The sequence below is a fragment of the Molothrus aeneus genome, chromosome Z (genome assembly GCF_037042795.1).
Source record: "Molothrus aeneus isolate 106 chromosome Z, BPBGC_Maene_1.0, whole genome shotgun sequence".
Lineage (NCBI taxonomy): Eukaryota > Metazoa > Chordata > Aves > Passeriformes > Icteridae > Molothrus > Molothrus aeneus.
Window position 1 is genome coordinate 46,971,733 of NC_089680.1, and position 19,797 is coordinate 46,991,529.

General features: G+C 38.6%; 1 protein-coding gene across 2 annotated transcripts in view; it reads left to right on the forward strand.

Annotated features, from left to right (window-relative positions):
- The window catches only part of ACO1 (aconitase 1), a 55,441-nt gene extending 36,906 nt beyond the window's left edge, over positions 1-18,535 (forward strand). For both annotated transcript variants that reach the window (XM_066569749.1, XM_066569748.1), the window contains exons 7-21: positions 2,514-2,653; positions 3,685-3,856; positions 4,298-4,398; positions 5,395-5,511; positions 6,781-6,940; positions 10,075-10,210; positions 11,015-11,099; positions 11,372-11,528; positions 12,075-12,199; positions 13,000-13,104; positions 13,762-13,904; positions 15,282-15,429; positions 15,846-15,968; positions 16,910-17,095; positions 17,839-18,535. In XM_066569749.1, the coding sequence (XP_066425846.1) occupies positions 2,514-2,653; positions 3,685-3,856; positions 4,298-4,398; positions 5,395-5,511; positions 6,781-6,940; positions 10,075-10,210; positions 11,015-11,099; positions 11,372-11,528; positions 12,075-12,199; positions 13,000-13,104; positions 13,762-13,904; positions 15,282-15,429; positions 15,846-15,968; positions 16,910-17,095; positions 17,839-17,952 (2,012 nt within the window). In that variant the 3' untranslated portion in view covers positions 17,953-18,535. The remainder of the gene's footprint in view (positions 1-2,513; positions 2,654-3,684; positions 3,857-4,297; positions 4,399-5,394; positions 5,512-6,780; positions 6,941-10,074; positions 10,211-11,014; positions 11,100-11,371; positions 11,529-12,074; positions 12,200-12,999; positions 13,105-13,761; positions 13,905-15,281; positions 15,430-15,845; positions 15,969-16,909; positions 17,096-17,838) is intronic.
- The last annotated feature ends 1,262 nt before the right edge of the window (positions 18,536-19,797 follow it).

Here is a 19,797-nt window from a genome sequence, read left to right on the forward strand (position 1 = left end):
GCAATAGCTAAAATTCTGGTGTGCTATCAACACTGGTTTAGTCACAAATCTAAAACATGGCAGTGTATGGGCTGCTGTGAAGAAAAGTGATTTCTGTGCCAGCTAGACACACTTACATAGCGTAACCCCAAATGCAAGTAGCCCGATATGGTCTCTTACAGATATATAAGACTTTGTAACTAAGCTCCCCTTTCTGATAACTGCCTCAGGTGATTTCTGCTACACGTGTTGGCTTTGTTTGGGTTTTTTTATATATTCTTTTCCATTCTGCATTTAAATGACAAGGAAGTAGATAAAGAAAATATTAAGTAAAAAAAGAGAATTGAAGTATCACTGACCATCTGATTTTTCTTGTGTCACTTTGCTACTTTAAAAGTGTTGGATTATCCAAAAAGTACTGCAAATACAAAACTGTTAGGTGGAAGGTGCTGAAAATTAAATCTGAATGACTAAATTATGTTTGGAGAGGACATTATGCAAAACAGAACTGTGATGTTCTAATACCAGTTCTCTGCACAATATTTGTTACAGGAATAGATATAAATAATTTATTTTTCCTTGTAGTGGTGAATGGAAGTGCTTGAATTATTGAATAAATAGGTAACTATGGAGTGGAATTATTTGTAGTCATCCCATACAGTAGCGAAGACTTCAGCTGAGCCTTTATTTTCCTGTGATATGGTGATAGGAGCACTATTGAAACAGCTGTTCTACAAATATGGAACACATTGTGTTTTTAAAGAGTATTTGTTAGCTGTTCATTAATGTGCTTGTAAAGTTCTGAGCACCACAGATGGTAGGACTTTCTGATTTTAATAACCCACCTATTGTACTGCAGCAGTATTGGTTGAGTGAAACTTTCTGAATCAAGGGTGAAAGAATTTCTGGCTTAGAATACAAAGGTAAACAACTTCAATGCATCTAAAGCATAACACCTTTGGGATTAGACACATCTCTTATTCTATATTTGGTTACAGCATATGCATGGAGCCATCGTTTAGATGAAGTTGTAGCACTAAAAGCTGCTTGGAAAAGTGTGGCTCTTAGCTGTCACCCTGTTTTTTTAAGATTTTCTAAGCCTTCTGATGCTGACATTCTTGTAGTGAACTTTCTCACACACTTTCTGTAAATAACTCATTGTTTTGTATTCCTTTATCGAAGAAGAGAAAGTTGATGGACTGTTGGTTTGACCAGTGTCATTGGAGAGGTGGCACTGTCACCCTCCAGTCCGCTGTCACTTTTGGAAAACTATAAATGTTGGAGTCAGAAAATAAACTTCCCTTTTTTCTTCACCTTGAGAACAACGGTGTGAGCTTGTGTTCTTTCGTGTCCTATAGTGACACTTAGCTTCAATTTTTCTCCAGAATATGAAAAGTATGGCTGGACAGAGTCTATAGCATATGGGCTCAAATTCTTGCATATTCTTGGATCCAACATTTTTTTCAGAGGCTGGTGATGTTGAACTTGGTTCGTGACTGTCAGTGGTAGTCAATCAGTTATTCCAAATATTATTTATTTACTTAAATGTTTAAAAATTATTCAACACCCAGTGAAAGGAGCCACATGATTGGTTCTGTCACAGCATTATCTTTTAAATTAACAGAGGTATATAATTTTGAATGAAAGAAGTTAGAAATTATTTTTCAGAACTATTCTTAGGTTAAGTGGGAAAAAAGATTGGAGTAGTGATTTGGCATTCATAAGCAGCTATTACAGGCAGTTTTTCTTAGCTTAGTATTAATTATACTAAACAAAAGGCAGAAGGACATTTCAGAGAAGATAAATATATGAGGGACTTTCTACAGGCAGACAGTTACAAAACTGCTTGATGGCTTGGCTGCTTAATGCTAAGTTGCTAGATAATAAACATCATGGCTTTGTTAGATTGCACATGACTATGACATCTTGATATGCTACCTTAATAAATTAGCAATATTAAGTAGTAGCTGGAATTCTGATAGTGAAGGTGTGCTTATGGAACAGTTTCCAACTACACATTCCTAAACCCTGCTGAAACATAGTGGACATAAGGGAAGATATTTCTGTCTTAACAAGTACCTTTTATGTTAGCATTCTTTAGTAACATTTCTTTCTTTCAAAATAATTTCTGATTTTGTGTTTGGTGACCAGCAATCATGGTCTGTGTATATTTCACTCACAGCACATATTCAGTGCCATGTCAGTGGTTTGTTGCATTACATGTTTAAGATATTAAATAAAAATTTTACATCTGTTCTTGTAAAAGCTAAGCATCCTTAGATTCACCTAGTATCCCATCTAATGGCTTAGGAACAAGGATGAAAATATGAAACTAAATGAAATTTAAAAGCCCAACCTTGCAGGAACAGCAGCAAGATGAGAAATGCCTCTTAGCAGAAGACTCAGACTGTATGGTTTCTCTCCCCTTTCACACCTTAAATAGAGCACTCATCAGGCAATTGACTTCACAAGTTTATCTCTGACATGTTAGTATCTTTCTGAATAGTCACATTGTGTCCTCCTGTTGTGTGCAGGTGTGGGTGGCATTGAAGCAGAAGCAGTGATGTTGGGACAGCCGATCAGCATGGTGCTTCCTGAGGTGGTTGGCTATAAGCTGGTAGGAAACCCTCAACCACTGGTAACATCCACTGACATTGTGCTCACCATTACCAAGGTAAATTACCAAGATTTGATATTTTGATGTTACTGCTGAGAGATAAATATATTCTGTAGGACAGAGATGTGAAAATTCAAAATTAATTCAAAATGAATGAAGGTTTTTAAAAATTCAAAATGGCTACCTGGAAGCACACAGAGGCTTCTTACAGAATGTGTAAAAACCCTATGTGTGCTTCCAGGTAGCCATTTTGAATTTTTAAAAACCTTTATCACTGTCTGTGGAATTGGATTCAGCTCAATTTTTTAGGCAAATCTGTTTCCCAGAAGCCACGTAAAATGTATGTTGGGATATTTTGGAATTCAGTAGTGTTTTGGAGCAACAGTGCTTTTTCCTCTGCCTCAAAAGAACCCTGATGACTTGTTTTTTGAGTTCACTACTTAAAATTAGGCAATATAAAATCTGGAAACCAGACAGTAAGCATTGCAGTCTTATTTCTTTCATGTGCAGGTGTTTGACTCTTGTCATATATTTATAACATGCTTACTCACTCTGCACATTGTCACTGAATTAACAGTATTACTGGGTCAGCATTAGTGTTGTTGGAAGTCAGAAATCTGGTACAGAAATTCATCATGGAATATTGTCTACAGAGAGACCTTCAAAAGGGGAAAGGCAACATTTTTTTCATCATTTTATTCAAATGTTGTGTGTGTTCACATGTACTTGTGCAGTTGGTTCTCCCTATTTTTCTATCTTCCTGGGTTTGCTGTGTGAAAACTCCCCAGGCAGTTCTCTTCCTCTTAGAACATCATGTTGAGAAAAATACAATTGTAAGGCAGTCTAGTTTAAATGAAAGGAAGAGCAAGTTTTAGAAGAAATATGGTCCTATGTTGTACGTTATTATTGAAACTTTACATCTCTATGTCCTCATCTTCATGATTTAGTTTAGCAAAAACTTCTTGGTTTCAAATGGCTGTAGAAATCTTCACAAGAGATTTCTCTGAGTAAAAAGCTGGATTTCATAACAGACATGCTCATGTCATTTGAAACATAGCAATGACACAGGCACTGTATTTTTATAACAGCATCTTCGTCAAGTTGGAGTAGTGGGTAAATTTGTGGAGTTTTTTGGTCCTGGTGTTGCCCAGCTGTCGATTGCTGACCGAGCCACCATTGCCAATATGTGTCCAGAGTATGGAGCAACAGCTGCCTATTTTCCAGTGGATGATATTAGCATTGGGTACCTGGTACAAACTGGTGAGTATAAGAAGAGACCATAAGTTAAGGGGTAGTTTAAAGGATGCCAGGTCTATATGACATTAGCAGTAGAATTGAATCAGGTGAAGCCTACTGAGCTTCAGTTCATTTTTTTCTTGCTATTTACTTATTGAGACTAGTTTTTGCAATTAGGATGCATGTTTAGGAAGAGCTGAGTGTTGGACTTATGGCAGCCTGGCAAAAATCTGAACCTAGATTGTCCAGATGACAAAAATAGGAAACAAAGATTTTGTTCTGCAAAAGCCACTAAGTCTGCGCAATCAGTTTGTTTTTAGTGGATCTCTAGTATTTGTCTTGAAAGAGTCTTGTAGTGCTATTGACAGCATGCCTGTAATGCACTTTTTTTGCTCTATTCTGTCAGATGACGGTTCCTCTGTTCAATTTGCATTTTGGTTTTGCTGTATGTGGCTTTCATTTTAGGCCGTGACAAAGAGAAGGTTATGTGCACAAAAAGGTATCTTGAGGCTGTGGGAATGCTAAGAGATTTCACAAACTCTTCTCAGGATCCAGACTTCACACAGGTTAGAAACTACTCTGTTTTCTGGCTCCTTGCTTTATGCCCTGTCCTATTTTATTGCGACAATTGTCTGTTTTTCACAGAAACTAAGAAATAGTCAAGGGATTCCTTGTCCTTTGCTTTGGTCTGCACAGCTGTCTTATTTTAAGGCCCAATGGAATGAGACAGCTGGCTCTTCAGGTGTGAAAACTTGGATGTAGGTATAGATTGGCTCTCAGATGACCTCCAGCTGGTGCAGATTCTTTCAGTTTTATTCGATGGAGCTTTGAGAAGGCCTTCCAGACTGAAGGATACTCTGAATTGTAGCTATGGAGATAATGTGGATGTTGTGTGTGTAAGCCTTGTTTGCAGTTTTTTTCTGTTCAGTCAGTTATTTACGGTGTGAATCAGGACCCTTAGAAACCCTCTGTGGTAACCACAAAGCACACAGTTAATTTTCTGTGCAAGAAAATTAGGATCGTACTCTGTATCCAGGAAAGTCAAGAGTATTTCTGGTTTTCTCTACTGTAAAATTTTATCTTGTAACTTGTGTTTGGGTCTGCATGATTATTCAAAAATCTTAGTAGATTTGGAAGGATGTAGCACATTATGAAAACAAAGTTGGAAAATGGGTGAGGAGTAGATGAATAGTCTGCTTTGTTTTATATCAGTTCCGGTATCTCTTCACATCATTTTTTAACCTGCTTCTAGCATGTGAAAAGACAAATTAAAAAATAATTTATAATGCTTAGATGCTTTAGTTACATTGGGTTTTTCAGTAACTTTAGTACTTTTGATAGCCATACCTGTGAGCTGGCAGCATCTAAAATTAGAAGTATTCCTTTTCTTCTGCTCTTCCCATTCTTAAGTGTTTTCAATAATTTCTGCAAATAACAATATGCAGACTTAGCATATCAGACTCAGCATTGATTCAACAGCAGAGGTAGGCATACCTGTGGCTTACCTGGCTTCAACTTATCAGGCAGTGCTCAATCACTTTCTGTTTATCTTACTTGAACAGGTGGTTGAGTTGGATCTCCATACTGTTGTGCCTTGCTGCAGTGGACCAAAAAGACCTCAGGACAAAGTTGCTGTGTCAGATATGAAAAAGGACTTTGAGACTTGTCTGGGAGCCAAGGTAGGGAGTAGGAACATTTGGGCAAACAAACTAATTCATGCTTCTAAAAGCTGTCTGGTCTTCAGGAACTACGTTCTGGGGTTGTGTATTGTTTGTTTGCCTACTGAAAAATAAATGAGGATATTTGACTGCAGTTTTGGAGGTGAGAGAAGCAACAGGTAGTTTAAAATTGTGATGTTGCTTCTCTTGCATGAAGATGTTCATGCCCTATTGGAGTAGTATTTCTTTCTGATCTTAGGCCTAACACGATTTTGACATAGACTAGAGACTTCTGAACTCTGCCACAATGGGGGGTTGTTAATAGAGGGGACAAAATACCTACTGCACTGAGTTCTGAGATAACTACCCAGCTCTTCAGCTCTCCAAGCATTCCAAGCAGGTAATGCCCTGAATCCACCATGTAATTTTGCACTAAATATTGAATCTGTTCAGCAGAGCAGAACTGCATGTGTCTCTGTGACTCTTGGATGTTGGTGATAAAGACGGAAAACAATGACTACATTCTGCATCATCCAGTCAAAAGTGGTCATTGAAAGAGAAGCTGAATTTATATTTGAATGAATATTCCTGGATCCTTAAGTTTTCTAAATCAGTTTGAATCTTTACCTGTTACAGTAACCACCCTTGTTAAAGGCACTACAGAACTCCAGTGATGTAAAAGAAACCTAGACTACAGCAGTTCCCCATAATTCTTGGTTTGTTATATTTTCCAAACTCCATTAGGTGATCTTATACTTTCAGATCTTTAAATGTAATTTTTCGTGTCATGAATAGTGCCTACTTGCTCTTTGTGCTTTATTTTTTTTCCAGCTATCAGACCTTTGCCTCTCAAATCAGCTCCTGGTATACATTCAAGCTGTTTGATAATCCTGGCTTAAAAATTTTACATGTTATGCTAAAATCTCAGGACTAGATTGTGTGCTAAGACTATGTGTGATCAGGAATCTGTAAGATCTGTAACAGGAGTAAGAAGCATCTGAGAAATCCGAAGAAGGATATATTCATGCAGGAAGAAAATACAAATATATTTTGCTGCAAAGACTGCCTGTTTTACCAGTAAACAGAGAAGAGGAGAAACTCCAGCAAAAAAAAATTTTGTCCAAAATTTTGGTTGACTAGAGATGCAAGCCTTCACGATCAGACCTAAAACCACAAGCATGGATGTGACTAACAGATGCTTTTCATTGCTGAAAAAACAGCCCATACTAATGTTCAGTCAAAATGTTTATGTTAACCACTCATTTTGATTCTTACTTTCTCCTCCTACAGCAAGGATTCAAGGGATTCCAGATTGCACCAGACCGACACAACAGCATAGTGAAATTTAATTTTGAGGGCCATGACTTCGAGCTTGCTCATGGTTCAGTAGTGATTGCTGCCATTACAAGCTGTACAAACACCAGTAATCCCTCAGTTATGTTGGGTGCAGGTAAGCTGATTTTCCTAATGTTCAGTAGTTTCTCTATGGCTCTGAATGTGTGTCCTAAAGACAGCAACAACACTGATGTAATTCAAGGTGTGCAGTGCTGGTTTTGTCATTTGGAGTGTTAAAACTGAGCTTAGTTTCTAAGGGTAGTGAAGGATTTGTGGAAGTGGTACTTAGAAATATAAGTTGACAAAAATGTATTCTTCCTGCACTGTCTTTTCTACAAGGCAAGCTGGAACTTAATTAAGCAACACTTTTGACACTTTTCCAAATGCACAGAAGCTGATATAAAGAGATAAGCAGAGGCTGTTGCCAGAAGAGGGACAGTGAAGAATGATCTTCAGGGGTGCTCTGAAGGTGCTCTGATCTGTCAGCAGAGTGAAAAACACACATTTAGCTAGAGGTTGTCCTCTAAAGCTGTTACGAGAGTCTGGAGACATGGTAGGTGTGAGGGGAGGAAGCAAATTGTATTCTCAGGGATTGCCAGCTTTCACAGCCTTTTCATTTACATCCTAATTGCATCCAAGAGGAAGCCAGAGGTGAGCTTGGTATGCACCACTACAGAACAGTTAGTCTGACTTGGTTGTATAAAATTTCAGGTCATGAGATTGTTCATTTTTAACATAACTAGTCTGGACAGAAAATTTGTCATTCCTAACGTGTGCTTCTGGCAACAAAATAGGAATGAAGAATGTCAGCTCAAAGGGTTCAGTCTATGCTGGACAAGTTTGGCCCAGTTTCCCAGGTGCTTGGCTACATGTTTACATATTTCTTTCTCTCCTCTGTAAACATATACATAGATGGTATCTGTCACTGTATGATAATCGCTGCATAGAGGCTTACAAGTCTGTCAGACCGTTCATGGGATGCAGACTTTATTCCTACAAAGGTCAGAAGGGATGTGCACTGGGCAGTACAAAGGCCCTTCACCAGAGGGGATTACTTCCTGGTTAAAGAAATATAATTTCTGTTAGTTCCTGTGTGGTGCTGGGAAGCTTTTGGGCTGTCAACAGTCACTTTGTGTTTGGCTTTTTGAGGTGATATTTATCACTTGTTTTTAGATTAGCATCTATCTTTGCATACTTTACATACCAGCAGTTCACCCCCTCCCAGGCCAAAGGTCTTTTAAACTCTAGCAACAGGTTCAAAGTCCATCATCAACTAAGATGTGGGGCAAAGGAGAAGCAAAGGAGAGACCTACTCATTTTCTTACCACTTTGAGAGGAATTGAATTGAGTTCAGAATTGAACAAGATGTCCCAATCCACTTGACTTTAACAGGACAGCCCAGGCAGCATACCACTTTCCTCGGGTCCATTCTGCATTATCACCGAAATATATCTGTATTTCTTTCTTCCAAGGATCAAGAAGTAGGTTTTCTCCAGGCAGACTCTGTTTGCCTTGTATATTCCCTTAGTTCTAGGTGGATGTATCCTTCAGTTGTGCCTGTTGAGGATAGTTTCCTCTAATGTTTGACTCCCAGGCTAATGACATGCATTTTTAACCTTCTCTGAAGCAGTAGGGATGCTGAATGCACTTTGAGTGCATTCACTACTATGCAATGCACAGCACCCTCAAGAATGTAGTCCTAAGGATTTTGGTGTATGTGCTCAGATTTAGTGGCTACTCTCACCTTTGCTGCCTTTCTGTACAGAAACATTTATGTTTTGACCTTGCCAAGGAAGGAAAAATTAATTCTGTGAGTCTCTGATAACTGTTAGTAAACAGCAGTGTTGAGAATACCCACAAGAGATACCCAGAAGAAACACAATAGTTTGGCTTTCAGGATGAGGTTTCAAATGCAAGTAAATAAACATACAGTGTTCCCAATTAAGTAACCAAGCTAAAAAAATCCCGGATACGAGCAGCTGTTTCAAACTCCGTGCTATATATCCTGTGCACTATGCAGGGGCTGTGTGTCTGTGGGGATAGTGGGTATGTGCTGTAGGAACTTTGATAGCCTAGTCTGACCTTAAAGAGGTGTTGGATTAATTTTACTCAGAGGAACTGAAGTTCTGGCATTTCCTTGCCAACTTTGAGAGTTTGACTATGCTATCTTTTTGGAGATGGTATAAGCAGCAAGATGGAGGCCAACACTTTCAAACAGGTTGTCAAACTGTCAGTTCCTAGGATGAGTATTTGTTCATGGTCTCATTTGCAGAAGTATTCAAGAGCTGTAGTTTCTGCAGATTCTTCTAGTAGCTAAGGAATCTCAGCAACTTCAGGAATAGGACCGCTTCTTTAAATTTACATGTGTAAGCCATCTCACACAACACTTAAAAGTGTCATGGTCCAGGTCATGTCTAACAGAGGTGCCAGACAGCTGGCAAAGACAAACCAGTTTGATGACATCTTCCTGTTGGAGATCACGTTGGATCAAAGCACAGCTTATGTCTATTTTCTTATCTAAATGAATGTCATGTGTGAGGGGGAAAATGCAGCATGGGAATGTGAAGTTTTGCATAGTTTGCCTATCTGGTGCTTCTTTTATGTTCATCCTGGAAAAGAACTGGAGAGGACTTGTTCTCTGAACATGCATCTTGGTATGGACAATTTATTTCAAAGGAAAGAATGCAGGATAAATGTGTGTCTAGGAAGACCTTCCACTGAAATATCTCTATGCATATTACAAATCCAGGAGTGGTAAAACAGCACTTGTGTAACAATCTGTGGATTGTGAGATGGCTTGTTTGAGGCAAGGGCCAGCATTGGTGCTCTCATAGCCTTCTGCTCCTGAGGACAGCCAGTCCTATGCTGGCAGTTGTTTCTTCTCTGGATTAGTGCACCATAGTAAGTGGGACCTTAACAGGTCTTCATTGCATTTTTTGTGAGACATTTGGCTTACAAATAGTGCTCTGAATTTTGAATGTCTTCTTGCTGCCCCAGTGAGTGCATCTTATTGAATGCAACTTCCATTAATTTTCTAGTGGAACAGAAATTGCAGGCTGGATGTACTGTTCAACAGAGCACTTGTCCTCTAGCTGGTTGTCACGGAATTAGTGCCGTTGGCTTGCTGTACTATTTCATTGCTGGTGCCTTTTCTGTTCCCAGTTCTGTAATGGTATCTCTCCTAACATGCTTATCCACCAAACTGTCTCACTTCCAGGAAAATCTGCAGCTATCCTCTGTATTTTTCAGGATTACTTGCCAAGAAAGCTGTTGAAGCTGGTTTGACAGTGAAGCCGTACATTAAAACTAGCCTGTCCCCAGGAAGCGGAGTTGTCACTTACTATCTGAGGGAGAGTGGAGTTATGCGTTACCTTTCACAGCTAGGGTAAGAGTGCTTTTCTTACTGTTGTGCTATGGCTGCTTAACTAAAAGCATTATCAACAAGTGTTACTCTTGAGCTAAGAATGACACAAGAACAGACAAGAGACTCAATTGTAAGAAGAGAAAAGAAGCTTTGTTACAAAGAGTTCTCCAGTTTATATAAACTGATATGATACATTTTACTTGATTAATTAGTTAATAAAAAACATCTTCCTCACACACTGTCTTTGAGAAGAACAAGAAAACAAAGTGGAAAAACACCATGTGCAGATTGTTTATACTAATAAGTTATCACATTTCTACAACTCCCTAAAATTCTCACAAACCACTGTGAGAAACTATTGCCATTTCTCTCTCCCTGACCAAGCTAACATCCACAAGCAAGTGATGCAATTGAATTACTATTTCTCTGTACAACTTAAAAGATATTCCAGGTGTGATCCTGCATGAGTAAACACATTGCTGTTGTGCTGGCTGGCTTTGAACCAATCATGAAGGCCTGCTGTAACTTCTTGAAGACTTATGTTCTTAAGCAGGAGAATGGGTTATTTTCAAGACTAATTGTTTCGTAACAGTGTAAATGACACTGTATTGTTGTTTCTCTTGCTAGGTAACACATTTCCCATTCTGTGTGCATGGACAGTCACTGCAGTGGTAAAAATAGTGCATTTAAAAATGCTGTTATCAGTAGCATTTCATTCGTTAAAACAGTGTTTCTCCTGAAAGTAACCATTGCCATCTGCTGAGTGGTTAAATGTCTTGCTCCAAGGTAGCTTTTTGTTCATCATTATTTTTATACTTTGTATAGGTTTGATGTGGTGGGTTATGGCTGTATGACATGTATTGGCAATAGTGGACCCCTACCAGAGTCTGTTGTTGAGGCCATTACACAGGTATGCAGTTTTTCTTGTGCAGCTCATTTATGTTAGCTGCTCTCTGCTGTGTGCTGTTCTGAGATGTATTATACTGTGTGTTGACTCTTTTCAGCTCTGTACAAAGTAAATTCAGTCTATATTCTTTTCTGTGGGAATTGTTTTGGGATTGTTCAGGCGACAGTTCTGTGACTGGCCATTGTTGTTGTTGTGCAGTGTGGCTCTGCAGACTTGCTGTGTGTGTGGATTCTGCAAGAGCCTGACCTATCTTTGTCTCAAACTCCGTGTTATAGGGAGACCTTGTGGCAGTGGGTGTGTTGTCTGGCAATAGGAATTTTGAAGGGCGTGTCCATCCCAACACCCGTGCTAACTACCTGGCCTCCCCACCGCTGGTGATAGCCTATGCAATTGCAGGGACCATCCGGATCGACTTTGAGAAAGAGCCTTTAGGTAAGACAGTGTTGGGATGCTTCTTTTCACAGCTTATGAACTAAACTCTTGGGAATTAAGCACTTCAGAAATATTTGTCCTAGGGAAGAGCTTTGAAGTACTAAGTACCTGCCTGTGGGAGACAAATTATACAACGTTAAGAGTCAGAGCAAAAAGGAGTCAGAGATGATGGAGAAAGAATAATGATCTGGCTTGGCTTCCCCCTAATTCCACTGGATCATATTTTTGGTTATATCAGGTGACAGTCTTTCAAGAGCCAACCTGAGGTAGTAGATTGTCAAAGACCTTCAAGAACCTTCAAAGAGCCTTTCCAGCATAAATGATTCTATAAATTATTCTGGAAGGCGATTGGAAATCACAAAAGAAGAGTTATGTACGGGTATTATCAAGTTTGTGATTCAGTTTTCTGTCAGATCCTTGCAAGTGAAATAAAGTGTGTCCTGTGAGTGTTACAAGAAACACATAGCCAGAGAACACAGGGGTAAACTTCTCTTTCTTCTTAATGAAAAATATATGCAACAAAATTGACGATATCATTTTATACAGGAATAAATGCTTCGGGGAAGAAGATTTTCCTGAAAGATATCTGGCCAACAAGAAATGAGATTCAGGCTGTTGAGCGTCAATTTGTTATTCCTGGGATGTTCAAGGAGGTCTACGAAAAAATAGAGGTGAATTAATTCTCTTGGCAGTATTTGATTGATGTACTCTGCTATTCTGAAATAAGATGATTATGATAATGAAATTTCCATTTTTCAATTTTTCAATTTTCATTTTCACTTTCTCCTGTCTAGATTTTACTCTTGTTCTGACAGATATTCAGATGAGGGTTTTTAAAAAAAACAATCTTCTGGATAATTAATTCATTCTTTCAGACACTCATGTTTTGAAAATTGCTCCTTACAGTATTTTTAAGGTAACATGTCAATGATATGTTTTCAACAGCCACCCCCAGCTGATACTAGAAGGTGGAATATTCCAGCTTCACAGATGTTTGATTTTTTTCAGCTGACATAAAATTCATTTGCATTAACTAATAGGATTGATATCAGAAAAAAGACTTGTACTTGATAATATCTTCCTACAAATCTTTCTCAAGTTTTGAAACAAAATATTCTTATATTCTTGTTTTTATGTTAGGGAAGCTTCTTAATATTACTTAAAAAAACAATAGACAATTATAAAGTGTTACCTGTGTACATAATACAGGTTATTCTCAAAAAACAGGATGAATGTCTCTTCTTTTGTAATGAAATTAGGATTTTCCTAAATCTTTTAATAGATAGAATCATTAAAAACAACCCCAAAAATAATGTAGATAGTTATTTTAGCATTTGCATTTTCCAAAGTGCTCTAAGAAATACATAAGGCTTTTGCTAAAGTCTAATTTGTAATTTTACCTGGATTCTGAAGTAATTATGTTGCTTCTGAAAACTTAGAAATCAATGAAAGGATTTTGTATGTTTTTCAGACAGTAAACAAAGCTTGGAATGCCTTAGATGCTCCTTCAGATAAACTGTATACTTGGAATCCCAAGTCTACTTATATCAAGTCTCCTCCTTTCTTTGATGGTCTGGTACGTACGTGCTTTGAATCAAGCCAAAGTGTGCAGTGATCTTGACTCATATTGAAGGAGAAGGAAAGCCACTTGAAGTGGCCTGAGAGGATTCATAAAAGCCTATTGAGGCCTTGGTTCTTAAATGTTAGAATTGTGCTATTGTGTTCATTTTAATACAAAGGCATGAGTGAATCTCAAAATTGTAAGGATTCCCTTTCACCTCAGGGCTCTTGAAAAGTCTCCTTTTCCTTCTAAGTTGAAATGCTTCTAAATGATCACAAAGCAAGTGAAGAAAAACAACAGGAAATCAAATGCACTGTTTTGCCAGCTTGCAAATAGTTCAGTTTGAATTGGTAAATCAGTGCCATTTAAAAGTAAATGGAGACTTTAATGCCTGCACATGTCTAGGAATTCTCAATTTTCATTCACGTATCATGGGAAGCCTTGGCTGGTTTTTTGTCTGCTGTATTTTCTTCATGCATGAGCTTGCTGGCAGACAGCCAGGGCATCGTATTTGTTCAAGAACATAAAGATTTTTAATAGTGTTGGATTTTTTTCTTTCTCCTAATCTGTATAAGAAGGGAGACTTCATTTTGCAATTTCCACTTTTTTAAGGAAGGTAAAGGAATTATTTTTCATACATTAATTGTTTTCTTTGTATTTATGATGGCTTAGACTTTGGCTCTTCAGACCCCGAAAACAGTAGAAGGTGCTTATGTCCTGTTGAGTTTTGGGGATTCTGTAACAACTGACCACATATCTCCAGCTGGGAACATAGCAAGAAATAGTCCTGCAGCCCGTTATTTGACCAGCAGAGGGTAAGCACTGCTTATTGTTCTTGTCATACATTGGGAAGAGAAAACAAACCACTACTGTTATGCCATGTAACAGGCACACATACCTTCTGTCTGTTCACATACACTTGTATACCTTGACAACATATAAATTAAGAAAGAAAAGCATTTCTCTTTCTGCTACTTCAGCAGCTCTCACTAAGTTTAAGAAGTAGAATAGAGTGTGTACATCTGTTTTCCCTGTAGAGTTAAAGACCTTTTTATGGAAATAGGGGAAGACAACTAGCCTGTACATTTATTCATAAATAAAGGAATCAAGATTTGTCTCCCTATCAAAGCAAAATGACTGTTTTCGTTAGTGCCAAAATGAGTTTTATATTAATTTCTTCTAGTGTGTGCAACTATTTCACATATCTAGGCTCTTAGGCACTACAGACCGTCCAGAAGCTTAGGTTTCAGTGCAGCTGCAATAGCTGGCAAATCTATTGTGATTGGAGTCTTGTAAAATGTTCCTCTTTTTCGATGGCCAGTCTGTCAGTTTAGTACGTGAGGTTCAACTTAAGGCAAGACTGGGACTTACCAAGTTGACTTATTCAGACTTCACAGGTAATATAATGCTTTTATTCTCTGATTTTAGCACTTCTTACAACTTCAGTGGTGTTTTGAGCGACAGCACTGACATAAAAAGTCCTAACTCACTAGACCTAATAATTTTGGAAAGAGAATGGATTAAAACAGTGATATACTGAAAACCAACTGCTCTGGACTCTCTGAGCCCCTGCTGTCAGTTACGAGGAAATCTGAATAGTCCTACATGCATTACAAAACAGATGCTGTATGTCATAGCTGTGGTTTGGATGTAGCCCAGTGCACACCGTCTAATTTTCTGTCACATTCTAGTGCACGTTTTGTTTGCTGGTTAGGCTGCAGTGATGAGTGCCCTCATTCTCATATTTCTGTTTGCAAGTGAAATTTTTCTTCTGTAGTTCTAACGTGCAGCAGAGATTCTTGCTGCCTTTTAGATATTCAGCACAGTGCTCTGCCCTTGATCTAGATGCTATAGTAGTATAAACAATGAGGATTTTTGGGCACCAGCTATTAAAAAAAACTAGTGTTTCATCTGCTGACTTAATGTGAATTATATCTTTGCATCACTGTTGGACACTATTTCTAGGGCAAGAGTTGAGAACATTATGAAAGCTGCTTTTTCTGACCAAACTGTAGCTATGTGTAAATTACTTTTCCTTCAAAACGTCTCAAAGGAGAAGTGGGTGCTACAGCTAGGGTGGGAACTACATACATACCTGCCTCAGAAACACCAATTTATTACTTTCTTTTTTTAGAGCAGAGTGCTTTTAGTCCAAAACTAACACAGTTTCCCTTCTTCTTTTCCCTTAATAGCTTGACTCCTCGAGAGTTCAATTCTTATGGCTCCCGCAGAGGGAATGATGCTGTCATGGCCAGAGGGACATTTGCAAACATTCGCTTGGTAAACAAGTTTATTGATAAACAAGGACCTCAGACAATCCACTTCCCTTCTGGGGAAACTGTAAGTACACATGCTGCTCTAAACTGTGCCGTACTGACAACAGAGTGGATTACTGCTGGCTTTCCTTCTTACCAGCTTAGGTAATTTACTTCAGTATCTTTTAAGTAAAGCTAATTGAGGGGGCAGGAGCTGACTCAGGGAGGCAGTCACATATACCTATGCAATATGGTCCTTTCAGGCGTATCAGTGGACAATGTAACCACTGTAAAAGCACCAATGGAAGGTGCAGGTTTGCATTGGGAGAGAGATCAGACTAGAAGCCACAAAGTGCTGTATGGTCAATATCCTTAAACTGCTGCTTGGTGAAGTTGTGGGCTTCAATTTTTTTATGTGGGGACACTTTCTTTTCCTCCTTTCCCTGGAACTGTGATTCCACTCGCAAAAAGTTTACAAAGCATTTGGCATTTTTATTCCAGCTGGACGTGTTTGATGCTGCAGAAAGATACAAGCAGGCTGGTCATCCTCTGATTGTGCTGGCTGGGAAGGAATATGGTGCAGGAAGCTCCAGAGACTGGGCTGCTAAAGGACCATTCCTCTTGGTGAGTGGCTACAGTAAACTAGGAGGACAGTGTTAACAGTGCATTTATTTGTTAGTACGAATAGCTTATGACCAAATCCTGGGTAACTCATTCTCACTTTTGGTAGCAAGAGATATTTTGAAATCTCAGCTGCCTCCAAGAGACACAGTAGAGTTGGCAAAAGCTATTTAATATTAATAGTTCCTGTTCCGACTGGAAGGCTTGATTAATCTTCATCTAGAAGTCCACAAGGCCACACTAGAAAGGCCAATTTCTTTACTTCCACTTTCAGTAGCCCCATAAGCTATAGGTCTGCTTTCAGAAGCATCCGTAAGCTCACTTAGCAAGGAAACAAGAAAGTGTAAGAGAAGACTATCAGTGAAAATTAAATTTAGCACAGCTTCACCATGGGAGCCAAATCCAGATCCATACACAGTGAAATACCTGTTTCTTTCTTTGTCTGTCCAGTCTTACACTGTTTACATAAAGACCTCTGATTCAAGCTTTCTTGCATTATTAGAAAAATGCACAAGAGAGTTGGTATTTAAGTTCATCTAGGTTTTGGGAGTTTTTTTCTGGCAATGAGTTTTTGTGTTAACTGTATTAACATGTAAAATTTTCAAAATTAATTGAACTGCACACTGGTGCTTATAGGAGGGCAACATTGAATTAGGAAGAGTAATGGAAATGTTTAGTGGTGCACTGCATAAGACATGTTAAAGTAGATGTAGGATTCCTGAGAAAATGTGTTACTTCTTTGAGTCAGGCTTCTTTTAGAGAGGTGTGAAAGTTAATGTACAATCAAGTCATCCTGGACAGTTTGCTGTCAGACAGACCTGCTGACTCTACCAGTAGCTGGTAAATGAAATGGAGGGGACCGCAAACAAACCCATTTTCTTCTTGTGAATACAGAAAGACTGTTCTGAACTATGAAATAACTCAACCTGTTGTGTATTTCCCAGGGTGTCAAGGCTGTGCTTGCTGAAAGCTATGAGAGAATTCATAGAAGCAACCTAGTAGGAATGGGAGTGATTCCTCTGCAGTATTTACCTGGAGAGGATGCAGGAACTTTAGGACTCACTGGACGGGAGCGTTACACTATTATCATTCCTGAAAACCTAAAACCACAGATGAATGTCCAGATTAAGGTATGAGACACCTAAGAGCTGAATTCTCTGAATCTCTGTAATTTTACTCAAAATTAACTGTCTCTTCAAAACATATGCTTTGTCATATGGCAGTGAGATTAGCTTAAAATAGGGAGAAGAATTGAGATGGTGAAGGAGATTAAAATAGTTATTCTAATAGGGGTTAAACTGGAGGGGGGTAGAATTAGGTTAGATAAAAGGAATAATTTGAGATGAGGCACTGGAACTACTGCCCAGAGAAGCTGTGGATTCCTTCTCTCTGGAAGGATTCAAGGTCAGGTTGGATAAGGCTTGGAGCAACCTTCTCTAGTGGAATGTTCCCTACCCATGGCAGTGGGGGCTCGAACTAGGTGGTCCCTAATGTCCCTTCCAGCCCAAACCATTCTGTGATTTACTATGAGAGGATACAAAAGCAGGATGCTCAAACTGTTTTAATTAGCACAAAGCCATCCTGTATTTTGGACTAGTCACTCAGAGTCTACTATAAATTTCTCAGTTATAAATGAAGCAGCAAATGCAAAGAGATTCCATACTGTGTTTGTTATGGTTTGTTTTAAACCATTTTCCTCTCAAGCAGCTTCCTGTAGTCTAGTGTGGATAGAAGCATTGGTGCCTGTTCATTTTAGCTTTCTATCACAATTTTTTAAGATAGCAAAACTATGCTAGTAGTCTTTATTTTACTATGATGTCAAGTAACATGTGCAAGGTTCTGCTGCTTGAATGACTTTTTTTGACCCTAACAGCTGGACACTGGGAAAACCTTTAATGCCATCATGAGATTTGACACTGATGTGGAGCTCACTTACTTCCACAATGGCGGCATTCTGAACTACATGATCCGGAAAATGGCATCCTAATCAAAAACAATTAAACAGAAAGGTCCAGGTACAAACCTGCTTCTCCTGAGCACAATGAAACTATAGTAATCATGCTAAAGTGTGAACCATAAAACGAACAATTTTTCTGTGGATTGTATTAGAAGGCTTGTTTACAGTGCTGAATTTTTCCGTGTATCAGGAAACTGGACACACCCATATAAAGTAAACAGCATTTATTAACTGTTTTGTATGACAGTTGGCTTGACTTACCTTAGAATACAATGCGAAAGTCATTAAAATACTGCTGGCATCTGTAGAACCATTGAAGATCACATGCTGATTTCATGTATTTGATCCACTTTGCTTGACTCTGAAGTTCTATGCTCATATCAGTGATCTAGAAATTAACTGACAGTATAAAAAATTTTTATTCCTTCCTGATTACCTGACACTGACTTGCTTTCTTATTCAGTTAAATAGAATCTGAATCTAATATTAACATTATTTAGCTGTTTATTCATTTAAAAAAATGTGAACTCTGTTTAAAATCTAAGCCTTTGTGGAAAGGTGGACTTATTGGGGATATTTCTAATAGATAAAATTAAATTTATTTTTAAAAAGTTTGGTGGTTCTGTCATTTTATCCTTAGTGTTGTGATGCAGAGCAAAACTTCAGCTTACAATCTTCTTGTCCCTGTAGGAACAGAATCATAGGAGTCTTGACTTTCCATTTATTTTAATTCTAGTTTCTTTGACAAGTTTGCATGAGCTAGAATGAATACAAATACTGTCAGATACTGGCAGTCTTCTGTAACCTAAGAGAATACTGGCATGGTACAATTCCATCTATTTTGTGCCATCAAGAAGACAATCTCCACACTTTCAAGATCCTCATCAGCAATTTCTATGTCAGTTAGCAACTAGTAATTACACTCATGCACTCAGTGTAGTCAGTGACTGCCCAATCAACAGTGCCATGTGAATATATTTACAGGGATAAACCACTCTTACTCAGAGATAAACAATTCTCACTCTTAACTGTATTTACAGCAACCACCACAACAATTAATATAGTGGAGAAATTACTTCAAAGTAATTTCCTAACATGTTTTTAGTGCAGTCAGGTCTGGCTGTTTCTGGATAAAAAACAACTGTTAAAACAGTTATGAAATAAGAGACTTCAGGAGGGCACAAAGACTGTGCTGTACCTGAAACAGGCTATTGCTTGATAGTGGCTCCTCTAGTAAATCCATCAGAGGCCCACCACAATCCTGCAGGGTCTGAAGTGTCTCTCATGAGGAGAAGCTGAAAGCCATGTCTGTTTAGTCCAGTGATGGGATAGTTCAGGGATATCTCTGCTGTTTGTGTACAAATATCTGAATGGAGGGCACAAAAGAATATGCAGCCAGGCTCTTTTCAGTGTTGCTTTATGACAGAGCAAGAAGCAGTGGGCTCAAACAGTGTGAAACACAGGATGTTCCCTGTGAACAACAGGAAACACTTCTTCACTCTGAGGGACCAAGCACCAGTGGGAGGAGATTGCCAAGAGAGGTCTTGGTGTCTCCATCCTTGGAGATGTTCAGATGCTGTCTGGACATTTGGACATTGTCCTGGGCAATTCCTTGGGTTGCAAAATGACCTTTAGAGGTCCCTCCCAACCATAGCTGTTCTATGATTCTGTGAACATAGTTAATATGGTAGTAATCTTTGTAAGAATTATGCAATTTCAGCTTCAGGGTTTTTTTTTTTAAAAAATCAGATATTCTCAAAGGCCAAATAGAGTGCTGGTGTTCTTCCCCACCCTCCCACCTTCACTGAAGCAGTGTATTGAAAGAAAGGCTTCTTGTATCAAGCTAAATTCTTATTAATATGTTATCCCATCAAC